Consider the following 26,233-nt stretch of genomic DNA (forward strand, 5'->3'; position numbering starts at 1 on the left):
TCTCAGAGTCAGGAGTTCAAGCCTCACATTGGGTGTGGACATTATTAAGAGATTATTAAGATTTTTTTTTAAGAGAGGCAGAGACCTAGAAAGAGGGGAGAAGCAGGCTCCCCACAGGGAGCCCGAAGGGAGATTCGATCCCAGGACCTGGGGACCATGACCCAAGCCAAAGGTCAATGCTCAACCACTGAGCCAAGACATCCCTCAAAAAATTTTTAAATAAATCTCATCTTGGGAAAAAGTTTTTTTTTCTAAGATTTTATTTATTTGAGAGAGATTGAGAGTGAGCAAGTACACAAGTAGGGGCAGAAGCAGAGGGAGAGGGAGAAGCAGGCTCCCCACTGAGCAGGAAGCCTGACAAGGGGCTCCATCCCAGGACCCCAGGATCAGGAGCTGAGCCAAAGGCAGACACTTAATGGACTGAGCCACCGAGGCACCCCGGGAAAAAAATTTCTGTTCATGGTTGTTATGAACCATTAACTAAAAATAATTTCAATGCCCCACAAAGGACTGGTTAAATAAACCTTAGTGCCAATACTCTGAAGTTTACTTAAAAGTCATAATGCAGGAAATGAAAGGGCATTCTATATCATGTAATACTGTTAACTAAATAAAACAGGATACCGTGGAGTATGTAAAAGTATGATCCTACCTTTGTAAATATTTAATGTATGCACATAAAGAAAAGTAAGGAAGGTGTTATAGTCTCTTTTGGGTACAAGGAATGCAGACCCCCTAACAAGCTTGAGGGTTCCTGCAGGATATATACCAATAGACTGGAGCTGGAGCCCTCCTCTAATGCGGGGTCTCTGTCAGTTTCTGCTCCCTCATATCCATGATTTTGGCTTGCATCATGGCTTATCACGGTGCTAGTTTTAGCTTCTTTTCCACTCTAACTCGAAAATCCTTACATAGGTTACACTCTCAAGAACAGGGATTTGGCTGACCCGGTTCACCTTTTCCTGCAAGACATATTAGGTTACTATTAAGGATATAGATTTACTTGACCCAGGAGGAGGGAGAAGGGATAAGAAGCTGCTAGAACTGCCCAATAACCTCCAAATTTTTTTGGACAGCCAGCGGGGAGAGAAGACAAACAAAAAAACCCTTCTGTTGAAATGTAACTTTCACTGGACACGGGGCATGGCACATGTTATTAGGACTTATCATCAATATCCATCTTATTGGTAATAAGCAAATGCCCATAAAAGGATCACAGAGTTGCATTAAGTAGCAGTCTTACAGATCATTAAATACTTACCAACAGAGAGAAACTAAGAACTGAATTATTCCAAACATTCAACGGTTTAAGCAAGAGTAAATATAAAATTCGAAAGAAAAAGGATACATTCCCATGTATAGATTTTCATTTTAACGAAACAGGAAACTAAAATACAGAACTGACAATCTTAGGGTGGGGTAACTACCAACCCCTGTCCCAACCATCAGAGGGAGAAATAAAGAGGACTGATAGTATAAAACATGGGGTAGAATTTGGAAATAGGCTGGCTTTTCTTTAAAAACAAAAACTTTTCTTAAAAAAGGTACTGCAATTGACTCCCTTGGTACAACATTAAAATGTTAACCACGGAAGAACTAAGATTTCTTCTTGTGATGGTTATATGTTATTCTTGAAAAAAGTTTTAAATTTCCTTTTTTCCCACCATTCCCTTAAGCTTCCTAGAGCATTCTTTTCCTCTATCATTCCAGGAGAAAGCAGTTTTAGCCTCACTCTTCCTCTTCAAACAGGCTTCTCTGAAGTCATCTTTGACCCCTTCACATCACCAACTCAAAGGCTGTTTTCTACTGTAATTTTCTATACTTCTCTGCATCACTCCAGACCTTGGAGCTGCAGAACCATCCTGTCACCATGGGAAACACCACTGCCCAACTGCTAAACTACACTCTTCAGAGCTGCCACACCTGCCAGGAACCACATTCCTCCAGGTTCCACTACAGGCTTGTCCAAAGTCTTTAAAAGTTGCTGTTGGTATGGTGTTCTTTACTTGCAACCAAAAACATACGTAACTGATTTTGCTTTCTTTATGCATCCGACATTGGTGATCATCTAGTCCCACCTATTCAACAGCGCAAATGATCAAAGTCCTTTCCTACAACCTGCTACCTTCAGCATTTCACACTCGTTTCATTCCAATAGTTAAACTCTGTCTTCCTTCACTCTGTTCTATCCCAGCTTCCAACACCAGATTTATTCTCAAATTTAGTACACAGGACATTCTAAGTCTAAAATTTTGTCATTCTTGTCTAAAACTTCACACTGAAGTGTGAAGCACTGAAGGTGATGAAAATCTAGTGTTATGAAGACACAAGGATCCTCAATGTCAATTAGAACATTTTGCTCCCAATCCCGAATGTCCTGTAAAGAGGCCTCCTTTTATAACACGATGGAAAATGAGGGGAGAAAAGCCTTTCAGAAACAGAAACAATGTGGGGGGGGAAATAGTAAACACTTGTGTAGGATACTACACAAATCACTGAGTCTAAGCGTAGGGAAAAATCCAAAGTTAGATCCCTTAATTTCTTTTTTTAGACCCCTTAATTATGTCAACAGGTGAAAATTTTCTTTAAATCATCTTTCCCCCATTTAACAGTGTCTCCTGAACAAAGAACTTCAGGACACCAATTATAAAAATGGTCTCCCACACCTAAAAGAATATGCAAACACAACCTTTTGGGGAGACAGTGGAGACACAATGGGGAATGGGGGAAAGAAAAGATTTGCTAAAGAAGTAGATTTGTTAATTTAACACATTTTCTGTAAAGCAAATCAACTGTCCTTAGTGCCATTGTTGCTGAAACAATGAACACTCAAGGAAGGGGTGTTCATTAAAAAGAACTGGTCAGGTGAAAAAAACACTCCTGTAGCCAACTAGACTGCGTAACAGCATTCGCAATTGTAAAAACTTATGCCATTCTTGGGAATTATTAGTTGGACGTGATTTAAAGGTTCAACATTAAAAACATGAAGTGGTTAGTGTAATTGTGACCCTTTCCTCTATTTTCATTTATTTTTAGAGGTTATGGGCGGGGGGAGGGGCACAGAAGGATGCACACAGTCTGCTATGACAACCATTCACACATTTAATTCAGGTGGCCACATGCCTTGGTGACATACTGCCAAGTCAGGCAGTCAGTTACTGCAGCAAATCCACCCTTGGAAAAAAGTAGAACAACACTGCTCCTAAAAGTCTGGGCTAGAGAATCAGAGAGAAAAACTGACCATTACAGTGTGAAACTTATAAGAACACAACATCGCTTAAAGCAAATCAAATCGTCAAAGTCACATGAGATCAGAGACTTTAAACAGGAGAATCAAAGACTGCATTTCATGTGTTTTCACATAAGCCATATTCTATTTTAAAGGTGTGAATAAAGAAGAGCAAAAAGAGCACTTAACACAATTATTCTGAGGGGTCATTCGCCCTCCTGGAGAAAACTGCTTTTGGCTGCCAAAGTGACTGACTTCACCCCAACTTATTTATACAGATTCTGGAGATTAATACCCTGATTCAGACCAGAAATTCCACCTTCCTCCACCACAGCCCAAAACAAAACCTAGGACATCAGTAGACTAGCACAACAATGGAGTAGGAGAGGAAAAAAAAAAAAAAGTATGGTCAGGCTTTAGTTCCCAGCCAAGAGAAATAAAGAACAAAAAATAAGGTGCTGGATCTCTGCAGGGACCAAATACCATGGCAAAGATGGATGCTGAGAAGCCACAGATAATGGATACCATCTCCCTTGAAGTTCTGTAGTATCTCTTTTCAAAGAAGCTTACTGCTAAATCACCATCAAAATACAACTTCTCCAATCCTGGAGCCCCTGTGTGGCTCAGTCGGTTAAGCGTCTGCCTTCAGCTCAAGTCATGATCCCAGGAGCCTGGGATGAAGCCTTGCACTGGGCTCCCCTACTCAATGAGGAGCCTGCTTCTCTGTTTCCCTCTCCCTCTGCCTCTCCCCCTGGTTGTCCTTGGGCACGTGCTTTCTCTCTCTCAAATAAATAAAATCTTTTAAAAACAATTTCTTCTCCAAACCAAAATGAAAACCCACTTGATCCATAAACTATTTTGCCATACTTGCCTACAGGGAAAATCCAAAGAGAGAAATCATGAAGATACTTAGAGTGACCTCAAGAAAGGTTCTGTTATTAGTGTGTTCTAAGGTGAAAATTCTGATGGAATAATAGACTTTATATAGCAACATACCCCATACGTCTCAGATGGGCAAGCGTATGCATGCACGCACACCCCGCCCCCGCAACTTAGATCTCACTTAACTTTTGACCTGGTCATAACTAGTCTACCACTGCACAAAGCTCAGGAAATCTGTTAAGAAGAACCTGTGCCTGACAGGCAATGGCAGTGCAGAAGCCAGCCTGAGACTATCACACAACACCCCTCTTCCCCAACAGTGCCAGGCAGCCAGGCCTTGACTAAGGGAGACCTTTCTTTCAGGGACCCAGTTAGATCCAAGACACCTTCTAACTGCCCTCAAACCACTTCCACCCTTAAATGACTCCCCAGTATAGAAAAATATTAACATCTGCTTCCCAGTTTTCTAACACATGTAATTACTACTAACGTGCACATCTGAGAGCAACTTTAACTTCCTTCAATTTTTATAAACAAATACACTAAAGGTTTGCATTTAGGGGAAGAAAATTACTATAGAAGGAAAAACTCATCATCTTCACAGTGTACCTTTTATACAATGACCAACACTGGAAAGTCTTCCCCACTTATACCTTAAAGCAGTAAATCTCAGACACAGTGATCTCTGGACCCACCCCCTGAGGAGAAATTGGCCGATTTTATTTGTCACAACTGGGGATGCTACTGGCACACAGAGGGTAAACGCCAGAGATGCTTCCAGACAGCTTAAAATGCATGTGGCAGCTTTTCCACAAGACTTACCTAGTCTAAAATATCAATAGTGCTGAGGCTAAGAAACCCCACACCTTAAAGAAACCCACAGAATCCGGAACTCAATATTATTATTTAACAATTCATTAATCAGTTATAAAAAAAATCAGTTATAAGAATTACTGAAAAAACTTTTCCAAAGTTTCTCAATATAAATTAATATAGATTAGAGGATAATGTAAAGAATGTATAATAAAAGCATTCAAGGAACAGCATCTACTGAAACATGAAAATACAGAAGGACAACATGCTATCTATAAAGTTCACGAAACCAAATGAAAAGCAAGCCATTGGCCTGAAGCTATAACTGGATTTCATTCAACGTTCCAAGTATGAAGGATGTTAAATAAAAGTGGGGAGGGAAGTCTGGTGGCTCGGTGGTTGAGTGTCTGCCTTTGGCTCAGGGCGTCACCCGGGGTCCTGGGATTGAGTCCCACATCAGGCTCCCTGCAAGGAGCCTGCTTCTCCCTCTGCCTATGTCTCTGCCTCTCTCTGTGTCTCTCATGAATAAATAAATTCTTTTTTAAAAAATAAATTAATAAAAAATAAAAGTGAGGAAACAAAAGTAAAAGGAAAATAACATAATTCAGGACCTTCATCCTCCAGAATTTCTCACAGGCTCACAATACAAAATCTCAGCTCAGTCTGAGGACCTTGGAGGTCAATCATCAAGTACTAAAATCTACCTTCAAAGTAGCATGTCTGCAGACAAGATTTCCACAGAAAGACAAGTTCATATAATTCACAAACATGTCAAGCATGGATTTGCAGCTGTCGTGTGGTACAAAGTTAATCTGTAAAGCATGCCTAACACAGGTCACCACATTGATCCTAGTAAGTGAGGTCGATGATATCCTGAATCACTTACTAGTGCTATGCATGCTAAGAACCATTCCTAGAGCAACAGGACTTAAGAATCGTCTAGACTGGGCAGCCCCGGTGGGGCAGTTTAGCGCCGCCTGCAGCCCAGGGCGTGATCCTGGAGACCCTGGATCGAGTCCCACGTCAGGCTCTCTCTGCATGGGGCCTGCTTCTCCCTCTGCCTGTGTCTCTGCCTCTCTCTCTCTCTGTCTCTATGAATAAATAAATAAAATCTTTAAAAAAAAATCATCTAGTCTAAAAATTCCCATTTTATGTATGGGGCATCTGAAACCTAAAATCTGCCTAAGGTCATAACTCAAGTAAACGACAGAGGTGAGCCCACAATCCAGGCTCCTGACTTTCTGCTTGATTCCTTTTGAAAATACATTCAATCACATCAACTAGATCTAAAACCATATAGTTAGAACCTGTGTGGTTCTGTCCCCTAGGCTCTGTCCACACTGAATTTTTACCTAAACTTTGCACCTGCAGTTTTCCAGCATTCTGCTAATGCTCCTCATTCTTACTCGTAGCCAGAATCGAGCACTAAACCTCTCCTGATCAAAGGGCAGAGAGTCCATTTGTACCAACTGCTGCCAAGGTATATTTTAGGCTATCCTAACTTTGTTCCAGAAAATTAAGTATATGTGCTGCCGAAGAGAGCACTGTTCCAGAAAATTAAGGAACACTACACTGAACTTCCGTCATAAAGCAAGCCAGAGGATAACACAGGCTGTCCTTCGGAAATGAGAGGGTACTGCCCTTTCTACGACTGTAGTAGCTCCCAACTACCCCTTTGGAGCTTCACATGGTTGGCAAAAAAAAAAAAAAAAAAAAAGAAGCCTTCGCTTTCACAATGTTGGTTTAAAGGGGATCCAGAGCAGCCCGGGTGGCTCAGAGGTTTAGCGCCTACCTTCAACCCAGGGCGTGATCCTGGAGACCTGGGATCGAGTCCCATGTCGGGCTCCCTGCATGGAGCCTACTTCTCCCTCTGCCTATGTCTCTCTCTCTGTCTCTCGTGAATAAATAAATAAAATCTTAAATAAATAAATAAATAAATGGGATCCAGTATTCACTTTCAGAGAGTGAGAAAAAAAAATTTTAATATTTATTTATTCATGAGACACACAGAGGGAGAGAGGCAGAGACATAGGCAGAGGGAAAAACAGGCTCCACACAGGGAACCCAATGTGGGATTCGATCCAGGACCACAGGATCACGCCCTGAGCAGAAGGCAGACTCTTAACCGCTGAGCCACCCAGGCATCCCCAAGAGAGAGAAAATTTAAATTATTTCCACACCCAACATGGGGCTGAACTCACAACCCTGAGATCAAGAACCAGCCAGGTGCCCCTCACTTTTGGAAACAGATATACTCTGACAGAACATTCTTCTCTTTCAGAATTTCAAATTGCATATTGCATTTGCCCCCTCTGTAAGTCACGTCTGTTTCTGTCTCTGCTTTACCTCTCAGAGAAGGAACAGATCTTGAATCTTTACAAAATGTTTATCATCTGGTGTCTTACATTAAATAGAATAGTGTTGGGTTGCCTGGGTGGCTCAGTCGGTTAAGCATCTGCCTTCCTTCCACTCAGGTCAGGAAGCCAGGATCCTGGGATCAAGTCCTCCCTAATGCTCCCTGCTCAGCCAGGATCTCCCTTTCTCTCAACTCTTACCCTCTGCTCATTCTCTCTCTCTCTTTCATAAGTAAAATCTGGGGGATCCCTGGGTGGCTCAGCGGTTTGGCGCCTGCCTTCGGCCCGGGACATGATCCTGGAGTCCCGGGATCCAGTCCCACGTTGGGCTCCCTGCATGGAGCCTGCTTCTCCCTCCGCCTGTGTCTCTGCCTCTCTCTGTCTCTCATGAATAAATACATAAAATCTTTAAAAAAAAAAAAAAAAAAAGTAAAATCTTCACAAACTACTACTCATTTTTAAATCATTTTAAATCATTTATCTTCCTGCTCAAATGCCATCTTCTCAGTGAGACTATACCTAACCATCCTATTTTAAATTACAACCCAATCCCTCAATTGGCCCTCCCTATGCCTCCATGCTGCTTTGTTTCTTAATATCCTCTGACATACTACACTTAACAATTCATTTACTGTCTGTCTCCTTCCACTGAAAAGAGGGAGGTATTTTTGTGTTATGTTCACATCTGTACCTCCATTACCTAATACACTGTGCCTAGCACATAGTAGATGCTTAGTAAATACTTGCTGAAAGAAATGGAATCATGAACTTGACTCTCTGTACTTAGTTCAGCAGAAGTTTTAATAGATCTTCTGTATCCCACATTACTAAAAAATAAAAAAACTCAAGATCTGCACTATGGAATCTTGGTCATTACTTACAGGTCTAGCCCTTCATTTTAGATAATGAAATAGGAACAATGTGATATAGTAGCAACAGCATAGAATTTATCAAATAACCTAAGACCCAGGTGAGAAATCAACTCAGCCTCTCTCAATTTCCAATTTCCTCATCTATAAAATAAGGGTAACTCCTACCTCATAGAGTCGGTTACAGATAGCTAAGGATTAAATGAGATAACATTTGAGGACAACTGGCTGGCTCAGCAGGTAGAGCATGTGACTCTTGATCTCAGGGTCATGAGTTCAAGCCCCAGGTCAGGTGTAGAGCTAACTAACTAAATAAAAATCAACACACTCAGGGGTGCCTGGGTAGCTCAGCTGGTTAAGCTGCTGCCTGTGGCTCAGGTCATGATCTCAGGGTCCTGTGAGTGAGCCCTGTGTTGGGTTCCCTGCTTGGAGAAGAGTCTGCTTCTCCCTCTGCCTCTACCCTAGCCCCATCCACAGTTCATGTGCATGCTCCTGCATGCTCGCGCACACTCATACTCTCACCCTCTCTCAAATCAATGGATTGAATCTTAAAAAAATCTAGGCACCAGAGTGGCTCAGTTGGTTAAGCAGCTTCCTTCAGCTCAGGTCATGATCCCAGGATCCTGGCATCAAGCCCCTTGTGCTGTCACTCTCTCGCACGTGCTCTCAAATAAGTAAGTAAAATATTATTTTAAAAAATAAATTCAAGTTTCCCAACTCCTAGTCCAGTGTATCTTGTGTCATAAAACCAGGCTTCTGGTTCCCCTATTCAAGGTTAACTTATTCTTTCATCTAGTTCAGGGCTTTTTAACCTTTGTATGTTTGGGGACCTCTTTCACAAAAAAGTAACAGGCCCTCTCTTCCAGCAAAGTGCATATATGTACAGCAACACAAAATCTATAGCCCATCCATAGGCCCAGGCTTAAGAACTCCTGATATGACTGATGTGCTAATAAGTTACTCTCAGCAATTCTTATTTTCTTACTTTCATGCTTAATAATTTATGCCTTGGAGTGCCTGGCTGGCTCTGTCAGTAAAACACGCAACTCTTGATCTCAGGGATGCGAGTTCAAGTCCCATGTTGGGTGGAGAGATTACTTTAAAAACTAAAAATAAATAAAAATAATTTATGCCTTGGTGATCTTAAGGGATTGGATCCAAGGAGAAACACAAAGAGTAGAATCCAGGGATCTGAATTAAAGATACTGCCCCCAGATCATCATGCTCGTTAGATGAGAGTCTATCTACACACAACCATAACCAAGAAGGAGATCCAAGGCAAGTAAAGGATTCAGTAATCAACAGCAAGAAGCCCAGGGAAGAAAAGTAGACAGGACAATCAGATTACTTTTGCCATGCTGCTAAAACACAAACCATCCATCCAATTAATTCTACATGACCATTTTCAAAGAGCCATTTAGAGGCACCAGTCTCTCTTCTCTAGAGAGAAATATTCCCAAAATGTTTGTGATGAGATTTCTCACCAGAACCCCATCCCCATCATGATTAACTCCAGACCAGACTGTTCAAAATGATTCTATACTCCCTTCCCTTACTTTGATCAAGACACTACATTCACTGTAAGGAGCACCTGGTGGGGGGGGGGGGGGGGCAGGGATCAGCATTAATATCATTGGGGAGGTCAACTTACCACGTGTCATTTCTCAAATTGGGATAAAACTTAACCAGCCTAGAAAACTAAAATGTAAAACAAGACAAAACAAACAAACAAACAACAAAAAACACTTAACCAACCTAACTCACTGGAATGTTAAACAATTGTGAAATACTTGATTTAAATGAAATCATTCTGAAATAGTAAGAGAATCTTCCGACGCAAAGGAGGCAAGTTATGAACTTCTTTGGTAATCTCCCAGTTCAAAGTTAAGCACCTAGTAGAGTAGGCGTGCTTGATAACACTAACTACTGAATTCAGTGTCATTAACCTACTCTTGTCCAGGTATAGTTCAATCTCCTCATCTGAAAAATAAAAACACTTATACATTGTAAGCATATTTGGGAATTTCTAAGTATGTTAACAGTTAATAGCTTTCACCCCTGAGTAGAGGGATACAATGTTAACAGTTAACAGCTTTTATCTCTTAGTGGTGGAATTATGGGTGATTTTAATTCTCTTACCTACATTGTGCTACAATTTTCAAGGTTTATATAATGTCAATACGGTTTTTATTATTATTTTTTTTAATTTATGATAGTCAGAGAGAGAGAGACAGAGAGGCAGAGACACAGGCAGAGGGAGAAGCAGGCTCCATGCACCGGGAGCCCGACGTGGGATTCAATCCCGGGTCTCCAGGATCGCACCCTGGGCCAAAGGCAGGCGCCAAACCGCTGCGCCACCCAGGGATCCCCTCAATACGGTTTTTAAAACCAGATATTTTGAACTTAAAGGATTATCTACAGACTCACAGATTTTCTATCTGATAATTACAGAATCCCTAAAGAAATTCTGTACATTCAAGGTTGATTAACAGAGTAAAAAGGTTTTTTTATAAGCAAAAATAAAACTATCCATTTTTGGGGAACCAGTTCTGTAAGTGGGAGGTCTTGACCTCTTGCAGAATTGCAGCATGAATCTTCCCAGCCCTTCACCTATCTAAGAGATTACTGCACTCTAGATAAATACAAGCCAAGTCCTTGAGGATTCTGCTTCCTAAATTTTCTATAAATCCATGAATTCAGCTTGGTGGTCAAGGATAAAACAAGATATCTCCCCATAGCTGAAAACTGGTTTCCTAAAAAAGCTCGTTTATAACTTCTATCACTTGGTATTATTCATCATTTTTGCCTTTTAAAGTTGCAGCAAATTAAGACAGTAGGCCTTTCCAGTTGGCCTAACAAGTACAACTCAGCATCAGAATTGCTTTTTTGCTTGTTTAAGAAGGGTCTTCCATTGTTATCATACACTCTAACCAAGGGGTTGTTTCTCCTGTCAGGACAATAAACTGTTAGATTAAAAAATTAGCTAAGCCCCCCCCACCCCAAAAAAATCACTTATCTATACTTGAACTAAAAACTGATGTTTTTCAGGGGCGCCTGGCTGGCTCCGTCAGTGGACCATGGGACTCTTGATCTCCGGGCTTTAAGTCTGAGCCCCACCTTAGTGCAAGACCACATACATACATACATACATACATACATACATACATCTGATGTTTTCCATGAATTCCGCACTGTCAGGAGTCATATTTGTTAGAAGCCTAAAAAAGACTAATTTTAATTTCTGATAACTATTACAAACTTTAAGTTACAATTTGCATTGACCATCTCAAAACACACCTGCCATGAGAGGACCACACGTAACTGCATAAGTTAAAAAGTCACTATCATTTGTTACCTACCTACTGAACTTGTAATAAAAATAGTGTGGACATACAAATGTGCATATGGATTCCAAATATTTGTTCTCGTTGCATGTATTTCAAACAGCATGCAGTTTAAAAACAACAGGGTCACTTCCAAGAACCACTCCAATCAAAAGAAAGGACAGTCATCTCAAACAGCCCAAATTATTCACCTGTAACAATGATTTTTCCACTTCTATTTTTTTAATTTTTATTTATTTATGATAGTCAGAGAGAGAGAGAGAGAGAGAGGCAGAGACACAGGCAGAAGGAGAAGCAGGCTCCATGCACCGGGAGCCCGACGTGGGATTCGATCCAGGGTCTCCAGGATCGCGCCCTGGGCCAAAGGCAGGCGCCAAACCGCTGTGCCACCCAGGGATCCCTTTCCAGTTCTATTATACACACAAAATTGATCAGCTTACATCTCCTTTTTTTTTTTTTTTTAAGATTTTACGTATTTATTCATGAGAGCCACAGAGAGAGAGGGGCAGGGACATAGGCAGAGGGAGAAGCAGGCTCCTAGCTGGGAGCCCAATGTGGGACTCGATCCCAGCTTTCCGGGATCAGGCCCTGAGCCAAAGGCAGACGCTCAATCACTGAGCCACCCAGGCTTCCCGATCAATTTACATTTCCTTAAGGAATTATACCAGCTCATACTTAAAAACCACGAGTTTCTTTCTTAGAATGTAAGACAAGTCAGAGATTATGTATCTGCAACCATTTAAGGCAAAATTAGTCATTTCTATTTTTCCATCAACAAAATGGGAGTATATGGATTTTGGAAGATGAGTTTTTCCACAGTATTTTTAGAATGGGTCCTTAAGCTACCTCATTATCTTGCAAAGAAGAAAATGGGCCAAGGGGCAAGTTTACCAGCACCCAAGATGGCACAGTCACAAGCAACACCTCCCACAACAGCCACCATTTTGAGCAGCAGGACAAAGTCAAACTACTTGCGATTTTATAACAGCCAAAAGAAAACCCTACCGTCGGGGTAACTGTTAAGCATCTCTTGAATTCGAGCGTTCTCAAACCTGTCGTTTTTGGGGCCCCGTTTGTCCGCCAGTATAAACAGTTACCCTACTTATATTCTTAGTAAAGATCATGCTTGCAACAATCACGTTCAAACTTTGAAAGCAAACGCTATGATGTCATTTAAAATGCCCAAGTTATCACGTCTTCCTGACAACAGAAGCCTGCGGTCTCATCACGTCGTTTTAATCAGCTTCGGGAACTAAGAATCGCCAAAAGCCAGAGCATGGTCCTGGTTTATCAGCCTACATTCCGCCTCGTTCTCCGGGCGTACCTCTTTTGATCTTTTTATTTCCCCGAGATTATGGACCCCGCGAGCAGAGCAAGCCCCAACACTTCGTTCATACGAGCGGCGAACGGTATTTCCGCAGACACCACTTCGTCTAAAAATAAAGGTGAGGCAAAAACCCTGGGGGTACGCGGATCAAAATCACTCCGAAAATGGCAGAAAGTACGGTGGGTGGGGGTGGGGAGGCAACAACAACGATCTGCTCCCGCGAAGGAGTAATCCGCGTTGGGATCCCTGCAGCGGCGACCTCGCGGGCAGGACCCAGGAGCAAAGCGGGCCGACCGCCTCCGGTCACCTTTGTCCGCGGCAAAGGGTGGTCAGTCCGCCAGGGCGCACCGCCACGGGAGCGAGCGGCCCAACCCGCCAACCAACCCGAGGCTTCACACCCCCTTCCAGGAACAGAAATAAAAATAAACGCACGGAGGGCGCGTGCGGGTGCGGGCTGGCCGCCGCGCCGGCCCCGTGCGCACCCCCGCCCCGTGCGCACCCCCGCCCCGTGCGCACCCCCCGCGCCGCGCCGCGCCGCGCCGCGCCCCGCCCCGCCCCGCCGTGGGACCCCGGGCTCTCGTCCCGCGCTCACAAAGCCCGGGTCCGGGAGCACCTTCGGCCTGGCCAGAAGAGCCCGCCCGCCCGGAGGGATAATGGTGGCCGGAGCCACCGCGAGCCGCCGAGGGCGGCGCGCTCCAGCGGCAGAGGCGCAGCCGGGGATAACGGAGCGCTAAACTTTCCGCGCCGCCTCGGAGCCCCGCGGGACGGAGCGGAGCGCGCCCGAGCCCGAGCCCGGGCCCGGGCCCCTCGTCCGCCCGCCCCAAGGGAACCCGAGGCGGCCGAGCGGCCGAGCGGCCGAGAGCCCAAGTGCGGGCGCGCCTCTGCCGCCCCGCAGACCCCCGGCCGCCGCGCCGAGCGAACGCGGCCGCGCCCGTCCCCACCGGAGCAGCCGGCTCGCCCTCCAACGGCACCGGGCGGGGGGCGCGCGCAGCCCCCACACCCGGCCCCGGCCCCGGCCCCCGCCCCGGCCCCGGCCCGCGGCACAGGTCCCGGGAGGCCGGCCCGGCCGAACTCGTACAAAAGCGCACCCCCCGCCCGCTCCGCCTCGCCCCGGAGGGCGCCGCTGGGCACGGCCGCCACCAGCAGCGTCCCGCGGCCGGACGCCGGCGCTGGGCGGCCCCGCGCGCCTCGTGCCCCAGCTCCGCGCCCTTGCCCGGCTGCCGACGGCCCGCCGGAGCCCCGCGGCCGCTCACCTCGATCTCGAAGTCGGGCAGGCGGAAAGCGGTGCGGAAGAGCGAGCAGAAGTGCGCGATGGCCGGGACTTCCCACCAGGAGCGGAGCTCGCCCAGCCCGGCCGCGCCGCCCTCCTCCGGGCACATCTCCCTGGCGCGGCGGCGGCGGCGGCGGCGGCGGCGGCGGCCGCGACCCCCGAGAGCCCCGGCGGCCCCACGCTGCCCGCGCGCCTCGCCCGCTCGGACTCCCGCCGCGGCGCCGCGCCTCAGCTCCTCGGGCGGGGGCGGGGCGGGGCGGAGGCGGAGGCGGGGGCGGGGGCGGGGGCGGAGGAGGCTCGGCGGGCGCAGGAGCTGAGGGCGGGCGTCCCGGGCGGGGGCCGACTCACTGAGGCGGCGGCGGCGGCGGCGGCGGCGGCTGCGGCTGCCGGCGGGGCCCGCGCGCTCGCCCCATCCCGCCGCTGCGGCTGCGGCCGCCCCCAGCGCGGTACAATGTGATCGTCCCTCCGCGGGGGAAAACAGATGGGGCGGGGGCGGGGGCGGGGGCGGGGGCGGGGGCGGGGGCGGGGCGGGGGCCGCGCGCAGGCCGGGGGAGGGGCCGCCACGAGGAGGGGCGGGGCTGCCTCGCCACAACAACAACCCCCGCCCCGCGCCCCACCCCCAGCCCGGACAGCTGCACCGGGAGAGCGGGGGAGGGGACGGGAGGGCAGCGGGCACCCCGAGAGGCGAGGGGCGGGGCGCGAAGGGAGCGAGCCGCGCCCGCGGGCTGCCCCGGGGCCCCCCTCGCTGCGCGGGTGCTCGGGGCCGAGGCCTCCACTGACCGGAGCCACAGCGGACGGCGAGGGGCTTTCTCGCCCCCCGCTCCGCCCTAGTGGTCGCGTCCTTTTAAAGGGCCCGCCGGGCGGTGCTTGCGGCGGGGCAGACCCGGGGCCGCGCACGTGTGAGAGTTCGGGCGCCGGTGGTGCGGCGGTGGCGCCGGGAAGCCGAGGTCGTGCACCCCAGAAATAGGCGGCCGGGAGGGATAAAGTGATTTCCACGTGTTCTCGGACACTTTGATTCCATCCAGGAACGGTGTTCCAAGGAGCTCCGAAGTGGCTCTCTTCTCCCGGGGCGGGGGCGGGGGGCTGGTTGAGCTGGAGCCCAGTGGGACGGAGGCCCGAGTGCGGCGGGAAGGGTGCGGTAGGGGGAGGCACCAATCAGAGCCGAGCGCCAGAGCGACCCCCCAGAGAATGGACACGTGTGACCGCCCTAAGACGCCGGGCCGAGAGCCCCGCGACCGCGCGGCCGCGCGGGGGCTGCCTGCAGGAGTGCGCACAATGCCGTCGGCAGGATGGGGGAGGGGAGGCGGGGAGAGCGAGCAAGGTCCCCGGGGAGGGTGGATGCTGGCCCCGGCCCCGAGTGCGCCCTGGAACGGGGGTGCGGACGCGGGGGCTTCCGAAGGACTGAATTCTGCAGTGCGGTACGAGTCGGCCAAGTCCGAAGGGAGAAAAACACTTGAGACCGGCTGGAAGTGTGGGCAAACTACAGTGAACCCCCAGATTGTGGCGCTGGCCATTGCAAGGAGGTTTTTAGTCCTGGATTCATCTCCATCTCCGAGGGCCTTGGCCGGGCTCTGCATCCACCTCTCGGTCTGGAGACACCAGCCCTGACGCCTCCCTAAAGTACTCAGGTACTCACTGAAGCAGGCCCGGTTATCATCCTCTTCTACCTCGAGCAGGGTCTGCGCTAGGCTGTGGAGTGGGCTGGGCTGTCTGCAGGTTCTCCCTCAGCTCTCCCTCTCTTGATTCTGGTGCCTTTAATAACCTGTTGTGTTTCCATAAAGCAGCATTTAAAGGGGGGGGGGCCAACTCCTTAAATTTAATTGCATCTTTTATGAGTCAAAATACTTCTAACACTGGCTCCCCCACACACCTCCTGGCTTAGAAACGGCCCCAAAGTTAAAGTCCTGTTTCTTTATTACCTCGAACTTTTTAATGACTTAAAATTCATCCTCAAATTCTACTGTATGCTTTCTTTTCTTTTCCCTTTTTAATTTAGATTCAATTACATGTTTTCATCTTTGACAAAAATAAGTGTTTATCTAGATGCTCCCAAAGAGCAAAGGCTACAGTTTTGTGTGTTTATAAAGCTCTTCTGTGGATATTCTATTAATAGATGAGATGTGAAAGGGGACAGGAGCCACTCGAATTAATCACATAACCTGAATTAGATGTTTTCGGACTTTCTCCTCCCGTCTTTCCTCATTTCCTCACAGATCGGTTTGATTTTCCAGAACTTTTCCTTCTCTCTTTTTAAACATTACTGCTTTTCTTCATGTTCATTTCTAATCCATTATATCCTGACTGTTTTTTCCCCCAGTTCCCTTTTGCTGGGTCTCCATCTGTCTTCTCATTTTTGCCTGTATCTGTTACCATGTGATTTAACCTCTTTTATCTTGCCTCTCAATTGTCACTACCAGCCAGGGAGGGATAATAGTGCCCAGAATATCAACACCACCAGGAAGCAGAAAGGAGAGAAGTTGTGGTTACGGCCGAGTGTTGGAGTCCTGGTTACAACCCCCCTTGGTTGGAAGGCTACTCTATTGTCCTCTTCCCTCCCCCACACCACTGCCCTGGAAGTCCTGTTCATCAACAAAACTGTCCTGGATCTGGAGGTGCCCCCTGGTGGTGATTAGAGAGTCCTCTTTCTTTCTCTTTGAGCACCTTTTTCTTGCTCTTGCCTTACTTGCCCTGTTTTGCCATTTTTTCTTCTGAGGATCCCATCTCAGTGTTCATATGGACCAGCACTCCGGCTTTACATCTGCCTCTCCTTCCCTTCCTTTTCTTTAAGACCTCCTTCTCTAATTCTGGTTCAGTGCCTGGTTGCTCTCTCACTGCTCTCCAGCCACCCCAGCTCTCACCAACAGCCTGGAACCCATTTTGGCCCTGGAGCTAAGAAGTCTTACATGTCTCTGGTCCAGCCGAAAGGGTGGTCTGGGAGTTCCCCGAGTTCGGACAAGGGCCTCACGTTTGAGTCTTTGACTCTGCTCTGAACATTTGTCCCACTTGCCCCTGGGACTTCCCTACCTCGGAGTTATTCTCTGGACCGGCTTTTGGGCAGATCTCCTGGAGTCTAGATTACGACCTCTGTACCCATATGTTGGTCACTGGCCCTCCCTTATTTCTCTCTTTGTTTCAGAGTGGTATCTCACTCCAGGCTTTTTCCAGGTTGGCCCATTCTTTCACCCTCTAAACACTGTCTCATCTTCCTTAAAAAAATGCACACAGCTCATACTTTCCCTTTCTCTCTCTTGCCTCTTTTCCATTTGTGAGCTGTGCCAGTAACCTCAGATTCACCACAGCCTTCAGTTCCTTTTCCTCTCCTAATCAAATGTTTTCGATTTTAAAAACCCCACAATAATTAGTTTGGCTAATCTGTTTTGTTAATTCATTAATGCTGCAAAAAATATTTCTATTTCTCCTTGCAAATATGCATTAATTTCAGTTCCGATGGAATCTTTATAGATTCCTGGAGGATCATCTGGGAAACTAACCACCGTTGTATAACACTGCTTCTTTGGGAAATACATTGCAAATTCCAAATGATCAGCTAAAAACATTTATTTGAACCTTGGAAGGTATGTGAGAAATAAAAGTGTGGCTTCTCCCATAACCACTGCTAACTAGGACTATAATCCAAATGTTCCAGTGTCCTCTCTAATGATTACACTGTTTCTGTCTTCTACTTGAACTGCCTTTCTTTTCTTTTTGCCTAACCAACTTAACCTGGATTCTCCTTGTTTCAGTCCCAGAATCCAATTGGAGCAAGAGTAGAGTAAAACCTTACTTTGTCACTTTAGTTGCCTGTGTATAACTGAAGACCAGTTACCTCATAAATCCTTGCCACACCCTCACATACAACCTTCCTTTCTCATTACAGAGCTGCATTCCATAAAGTACCTATTCCCAAAGAGGGCTGTAAGCCAGGCAACTTTAAATTTTTAGAAGTTGTAGAAAGTAAATTAGGTTAGTAGTCAGGAAATAGGACTTGTCTGTTAGAACTAAGTCTCTTATTCTCTCTGTATTTCGTCTGTGAGACAAAGGGCTTAAGCTAAATGGTCTCTGTGTTCTGTGGCTTTGCCTTTAGAATAGAGCCACTATTTTAAAGTGGGTAGCTCCCACCCCATCCCCACCCCATCTATCCAATGACTTCTCCCAACAAACTGGTTCCCTTACCCACCTGAATTTGCTGCCACCCCCTCCTTTTTCTTTTTTTTTTTTTTTAAGATTTTATTTATTCATTCATGAGAGAGAGAGAGGCAGAGACACAGGCAGAGGGAGAAGCAGGCTCCATGCAGGGAACCTGATATGGGAGGACTTGATCCTGGGTCTCCAGAATCATGCCCTGGGCCAAGGCGGCGCTGCCCAACCTCCTTTTTCATCACACCTTTTTTTTTTTTTTTTAATTTATTTATGATAGTCACACAGAGAGAGAGAGGGAGAAGCAGGCTCCATGCACCAGGAGCCCGACGTGGAATTCGATCCCGGGTCTCCAGGATTGCACCCTGGGCCAAAGGCAGGCGCCAAACCGCTGTGCCACCCAGGGATCCCCTCATCACACCTTTTTAATCGTCTAGAAAGACTTAGAACTCAACCTCTTAGATCATGACCCACTCAAAACTCACTTTCTCCTAAAGCTTTCCCAAAACACCCTCACTTGGGTGTCTCTCCATGTACCCTTACACAAGAAATCACACTTTTTATGATTCACTTATCAAGTACTCCTTTGGGTGATCTACTATTTTTTTTTGAAGTGCTACTTAAATTAAAAGATTTATAATTAGAGCTATCTTCTCAACCACATTACACTTTTTGGCGGGGAGAGGAACTGTCCCTAATATCTCAGCAATCCAGTGATTCATTTGATTACATAATGACAATGCAAGAGATAGCATGACACCATAAGAAATTCAGAACTTCTTTAAATGCCGGTTGTGGATTCTTTTCCTTCCTTCTTTCCTCTGCCTTTCTGTTCTCTCTTCCTGGAACTCATTCACTCGGCATTAAAGATCAGGTTTTTATCAATACACATCTTCAGTCTAGATTCTCCCCTGAGTTACAGTGTCATTTCCCCAGATGCCAATCACATGCTTCTCATTACCTTAAACTCAACATGTGGTGAGGAAGGAAAATAACAATCATGACAGCTAACACAACACTGTTCTGTCCACCTCAAACACCCTTCCTGACTTCGTAATTCTTTTAATAAAACAACTATATTCCCAGACTCCTGGGTTCACTTTTTTTTTTCATGACCCTTTCCTTTTTCCTTTCCTCTTAGCTAATAATTACTGTCTTCTTGGTTCTTCCTTCACGATGTCTCTTGTATCCCTTTTCTTTTGATAGCCTCACTTTCCACCCTAAGCCAGGTCCTTTTCATCTTACTATATTAGATAGAAGCTTCCTGGTTTTCTTTTTTTTTTTTTTTTCCTGGTTTTCTTTCCTCTAGTTCCCCTCCACCTCTGACTTACTCTGTCTTGCCAGATACAGTAAAACAATACATCAGTTTGAAAAAGATTAATTTTAACAATAAATTGTTATATTTATTATAATTATTATGAGAAATAATAAATTATTTCTTAAAAAGAAAATATAAATAATTATATTTTCTTAAACACAATGTCTCCAAAATATTATAATTTCAACATATAATCGATACAAAAAATATCAATGAATGATTTTACATTTTTTTTATACCAAATCTTTGAAATCTGCCATGTGTTTTACACTTAAATGCACGTCTCAGGACTAGCCATATTTTAGTGCTCAATCTGCCACATGTGGCTAGCAGCTATTGTATTCGGCCTTATGGATCTACACTACTCACTCTGTCCCTCTAAATCATTGGTTCTTTCCTATCCAAACTCTGCTTCTCCATATAGATCTCAGGGAGCCATCCCTAACCACTCTAGCCTACTGCAACCTCTTCCAACTTCTCTCTTTCATGAATGCTTTGTTTCACCGAGTAAATCTCAGCTCTTCCACAGGGAACAGTCCATAGGGCTCCTTTATTGCTGTCCTCCACCTGCTCCCTTAGAGCAGTCTACAGATAATTGATCATAAATGAATGTTTGTGAAATAAGTGTTTATTACTAATAAGTTCATAGGAAACACTAGTTACCCTCTCTACATATATCTTTTTTTTTCATAAGTCTGTGACAGAACACAAATTATAATTTTTAAAGTGTCAACATACTTGCTATTATTATGTAATCTAGTTAACCACTTAATTTTAAGATTACTCTCAAGCCTTTCATATAAACTTAATTTTTTTTTAAGATTTTATTTATTTATTCATGAGAGAGACACACCGAGAGTCAGAGACACAGGCAAAGGAAGAAGCAGGCTCCATGCAGGAAGCCCGATGTGGGGCTTGATCCCAGGACCCCGGGATCATGACCTGAGCTGAAGGCAGATGTTCAACCACTGAGCCACCCAGGCAACCATAAACTTAATTTTCTACTTCCACTTCATTTCTCCAACTTCTAGTGATTTAATATTTGAGATTGATCTTCCCAGTCCTAATTTTTCCCTTTCACTGAATCAGGGCTTTGGTTTCTGCCTATTTTCATAACGTAATCAAGTTCATTTTGTGTGGCACCAAGCTAAGTACTGTACAAATGAAGCTGCCAGGTATATGTTCACAGTTTTTGCTGGAGGCTGGGAACCTCGCCCTGGGACATAGGGCACACATGGGCAGTAAATGAACAAAAGGCAAGTTATAAAGGGATTAAATAAAATTGCCCTTGATCATGTCAGTGATGCTACCATTGCTTATCTTTTTGCTTCCTTCCTCTCTTGACAGCCTTCCAGCTCTGTCCCAACTCTCCTTCCTAACTGCCATGGAACCTGTGGTTACCTTTATCCGCCTTGGAAAGCTCGTCTGTGTTGGATATCCTGTAAAGCAGGTTTCAGAAGTGAGGCATGGGGGGAGAGAGAGCCCAAAAAGATAGGCAACTGGTTGGGGAAGAAGATGACAGAAACAATAAGAGATAATTTATTGAGAGAGAAAGTTTACATTTAAAAAAAAAGCATACTGAGATAGGCAAAAGTCACTATAAGGATTCACTGTGAATAGAGCAACAGGTTCAGAACTTCTTTAGCTAAGCAGCAAGTATCATGAGATGTATGGAAGGGTTGAATCACTGTATTGTACACCTGGAACTAGTATTGCACTGTATCTTAACTAACTGGAATTTAAATAAAAACTGAAAGAAAAAAAAAGAAATTCTTCTGCTAACCATACTGTACTCTGTATAAATAAATGTCTCCTTACCACTCACGCACATTTCCAGCAATTTTTCTCAGCATTTCTGTAGTTAATTACTCTATCTAAAGCCTAGGTTGATGTGGAAACATGCTCAGAGTAACTTGGTTGTCCTTTCTACCTGTCCACACCTTTCCTCAGAGCTCCTTAGGATGGGGCCTCTCATTACCATAAACTGAGACTTGCAGCCTCTGTGTCCTTCCATCGCTCTGCTCCGCAATAAGAGCTCTGAGGCCACCTGAGACCAGGGCTATGTGAGCAGCTCTCTCTCTCTCTCTCTCTCTCTCTCTCTCTCTCTCTCTCTTTTTTTTTTTTTTTTTTACCTTAAGACTGGTAATTTGTTATTGCCATGAAACTGAGGTATCAGGCTTGAAACTCTCCTGACCCTGGTTGAGAGAGGCTGCTGGCATTCACAGTTTCAGCCCTGAACATGAAGGCTGTGGCTCTCTGGAGCATTGCTTCTGCTGCTCCGGCTGCAAGAAGCTCAGAACAGCCGGGGGCTAGCAAATACTATCTTAATGCCACATGCAGCCATAAAGGAAACAATTACAAATGTTAGCACTCAGTGGGTGAGAATAGAAAGGAGTTGAGGTGCCTTTCTACCATGGGCCCCCTTTTTGATTTCAGAACTCAGATTTTATTGCCTGCTAAAGAATTCTTCAATTCTGTTCTAGAAACTGAAACTAAGAATCAGCTCTCTTGCTGCCTGTGGTTGCTTAGTCCATGTGTATGCTGTTCTGTTCCAAAATTCCTCTCTGAATTCCTGGAGTGTCCATCCCTGGCCTATCTTATTGTGGCATCTCCCCTTGTTCTTGACACCAGGTCAAATAGCTTTGTAGCATCTCAATTCTTAGTGCCATTCAGAAGCTGGTGAATCTTAATGAGTTCTTTTCTTAATCTCTTTTCAAAGGGACTACAATCCTTAATTTCTTTAACTTTCTTTTTAATTATTTTAGCTCCTGTGTTATTCCTTTGGCCTCAAACCATCCCTACTCAGTTTAAAGGTCACATTATTTTGGTTGACAAAGTGCCCAGGGTTGTGTACAATCTGGCCTCACACTCCTTAGCTGGGCCAGAGTTGTCTCTCCAAATTGATTCATTCAATATAGAAATACACATTTAGGTAGAAAATTTGGGGAAAAAAAAAAAAAAAGAAAGAAAGAAAATTTGGTCTCTGGCCTTAAGGAGGTTCTAATGCAGTTGATAGGATTATTCATATTGTATACACTGTTAGTATACCATATAATATTAAAGTCATAAAGAGGTATAAGAAATAATGTAGTGCATTTGGCTCCTTTTAGGAAGGAGTTCAGAGAAGAAAATATTTAGTGTGAGATGGAGTATTTGGAGGAGGAGGAAGATGGATTTTGAACTGAAACACAAGTGAAAAAAAAAAAGAAAGAAACACAAGTGACTATCTTCATTTAGAGCTTAAGATCTTGAGTGAAATTCTATTGAATTCAAAACCACCTAAAAAAAACAATTAAGTTAGAAAATTTTTAACTTGAAGTGATATTTAGTGGAGAAAGCTGTATAGTATAAAGGTAAGAGCAGTGTTTTAGGATTCAAAAGACCTGGATTCTGGCTATAACTTTAGTACCTGGCATCTATGTGAGCCTGGGTATCACACTGCATTTTCTCAAATAATAAATAATAATAGCACACACTCCATTTACCTCCATGATTGATATGTGAACCAAAGGAGATAATTACTTAAACTATAAACAGCCATATACATATAAAAATTCACTGTTTTATTTTTAAACCTACTTAATTCAAAAGTGCTATATTTCCTTAAAAACATGAACTTTTTCACTTTATCTGGACAGGTCCTGAGCAAGTTCTTTTCTCTGATGATTTATGTTCCACATCCATAGATTTAAGACAGAGGTGAGAAGGACTATAAAATATATATTTAACATTTGAACAAATATAATCTTTTTGAAAATAGGAGCTATGGGGACACCTGGGTGGCTCAGCAGTTTAGCGCCTGCCTTCGGCTGGGGGCGTGATCCTGGAGTCTTGGGATAGAGTCTCATGTCGGGCTCCCTGAATGGAGCCTGCTTCTCCCTCTGCCTGTGTCTCTGCCTTTCTGTGTCTCTCATGAATAAATAAATAAAATCTTAAAAAAAAAATAGGAACTATGTATTCTCTGGGATCTCTCATTAGGTACCAAGTATCTATTTTATTATTTCATTGGTTTTATTGATTTGATTGCTAAGTATCAATTAAGCTGTAAAGTTGGGCTTAGAAAATGAAATGGGCTGAGAGGTGTCCCATAATAGCAGTGAAGTCTCCCTCTGGTAGAGTATGCCTTAACCTATTAGCTTAATTCATACAGCATTTTTTGAGTACCTATCAGCTTTAATAGGAAAATGGAAAAAAAGACAAAAGAAAAAAAAAGTGGAAATAGGGGCACCTGGATGGCTCAGTGGTTAAGCATGTGACTCGTGATCTCTGGGTTCTGAGTTCAAGCCCCATGTTGGGTGTAGAGATTAACTAAATAAAAAAAAAAAAAAACTTAAAAAAAATAAAAGCAGAACATGGAAATTAACTTTCCTTGCTTATTATCTTTATTTTTGAACTTAGAATAAAAAGCAAACATTTTTTTATAGTCTAGACTAACTTTTGATAACTATGGTAAACACTGAAGAGCAGACTATTACTCTGTTAAAGCTAATTTCATTCTTTAATAATAATTTTTTAAAAAGCCAAACAAAACCCAAACTTTCTACTTTTCATGAATAAAACTGAAATTAACATTGTTTTCTAATTTGATTTCTCTAGGCACTCATTTAATAAGTATTTATTGAGCAGCTACAATGTTCTAAGGATTGTTTTAAGAGTTGAGGACCTAGAAGTCCCTGCGAACTTCAAATCTATTATGTTTATGGAATCATTTTTAAAGTTAATCAAGCCTCCTTCACAACCGCCTCCCTCATTCAACAACTGAAACAGAGCCTTTATGGTTGTTGCCTGTGTATAGTTGAAAATGTAAAAGGGGAGACCTGTTGGCAAACAAGGAAAACTATGGGAGCACCTTGTGATAACTGCAGTTGTTGTTAAATGACTCAGTTATGATTAAGCTGTTGGATTTATTATTTTTTTAAAGATTTTATTTATTTATTGATGAGAGACACAGATAGAGAGAGAGACAGAGACACAGGCAGAGGCAGAAGTAGGCTCCATGCAGGGAGCCGGATGCAGGACTCGATCCTGGGACTCCAGGATCATGACCTGGGCTGAAGGCAGGCACCAAACCGCTGAGCCACCCAGGGATCCCAAGCTGTTGGATTTAACTATGCCAAAGAGCAAGACATTCTTGGTAATACATAGTGCACAAGTTGGCTTTAATTCTGTCCTATGCCACTAAAACATTAGCCAATACAATGGCCTCAAAAAACATTCTGATCTAATGGTATGTCCCTGCCAGACCACACCACAGGAGTTAGCAAGTTTCTTAGTTAACATAGAAAAGACAAATCTCTAGGTACAATATTTAATGCTAAGCCTGGGAACTCGGAAAAGTTCCCAGCTCTCAGCCTTGGCCTTTAGAGCACTTGCAATGTGCCCATTGGAAACCCAGCTTCCAACCAAGCTTTTAACTAAAGGCTGGATGATAAGCTGTGATAAATAGTTTGATATCATCAATCCATTTGCAGGGGAACAAGTGTCTGTGCCTCAAAACCCATAACACATGGCCAAGTCATACTGCTTGTTGGCAATTCTCCCTGAGGCCAAGATAGAGGTGAAAGAACCATCCATGGCTAATTAGGGGGTGCTGGTGGGATGGTTGGTGATGGTCAGCAGTGGCGGAAGAGTGAAAAATCATATAACAAATGAAAAAGCATTATTATCACTCTAAGTTGGGACTGAAACCCAGTGGCTGGGCATGTGAAAAAGGCCTGCACAACAACTGAGCATTTCTTGCCCTTTCTTGGGGAAGAGCAGGATGTGGGCCTGGTATCTCCATGTCTCCCATTCTATTTCCTTTCTGCACAAGAGTCCTTTAATTCTAACAAATAGAAAGGAACCTTGTACCAATTGTTCACTTGAAGCTGCACTGAGATCTGGGCATTGGTGTAAATGAGCTTCAGACTGCAGGTTACAGAAACTTAAGCATTGAGGGAGATCTGCTCTTTGTCGTGCTCTCTGTAGGTAACCATAGGAGCTATAAACAGAATACTCTAGGATACCAGATGACTTTCATCCCCATTGGCTTTCTGATTCAGTTGACTCTATTTGAGATAAAAGGATGATTCCCAACTGCTAGAAAGTCTGTCAACCCAAATGGGATATGAAATGTCCAGCTGTGTCCTTTCAGGTCTTCCCATCTCATCTGAAATAAAGACTCTGCCTGGGCCATTAATGAGGAGCCAAGGAGAATAGAATTAGACAAGCTGGATATAGATGTAAAGAGCACAAATGAGATTCTAGATATGCTTATGCATGATAAGGACAGGCTTTGAAAACAATAAAGTGGAAGAAAAAATAGAATTAAGGTGTTGGTGAGAGATTATGGCAACATGGAACCCTGGAGGGAGGGAACTTGAGTTAGAAGTGCATGGTAGCTTCATGGTCCAGACATGCCTTATAGACCCTCTGGGATAGCCCACCACCCACCTGGGCATGCTGACAGCCTTCATCTGATCATTTCCCACCTATAGGGATGAGGAGAGGATCACTGCATCATCAGCCAGACAGTTCTGGTTTTTATCAATTCTTATCACTCAAAGAAGTGAAATCTACCTCTCTGTAGATTTTATTTATTTATTTTTATTTTTTTTCTCTCTGTAGATTTTAGTCAATAATTCTTAATTCAGGAGCAAGATAAAAATACATTACTCTCTAGTCTACGTAAGAGAAGGCTCTAGCCATTGC

General features: G+C 44.5%; 1 protein-coding gene across 3 annotated transcripts in view; it reads right to left on the reverse strand.

The window, feature by feature from the left end:
- The window catches only part of LOC129503466 (chromatin remodeling regulator CECR2), a 169,558-nt gene extending 155,306 nt beyond the window's left edge, over positions 1–14,252 (reverse strand). For all 3 annotated transcript variants that reach the window (XM_055315567.1, XM_055315568.1, XM_055315566.1), the window contains exon 1: positions 14,072–14,252. In XM_055315567.1, coding sequence (XP_055171542.1) covers positions 14,072–14,197 — 126 coding nt within the window. In that variant the 5' untranslated portion in view covers positions 14,198–14,252. The remainder of the gene's footprint in view (positions 1–14,071) is intronic.
- Between the last annotated feature and the right edge of the window lie 11,981 nt (positions 14,253–26,233).

The sequence above is a fragment of the Nyctereutes procyonoides genome, unplaced genomic scaffold, assembly GCF_905146905.1.
Source record: "Nyctereutes procyonoides isolate TBG_1078 unplaced genomic scaffold, NYPRO_anot_genome, whole genome shotgun sequence".
NCBI lineage: Eukaryota > Metazoa > Chordata > Mammalia > Carnivora > Canidae > Nyctereutes > Nyctereutes procyonoides.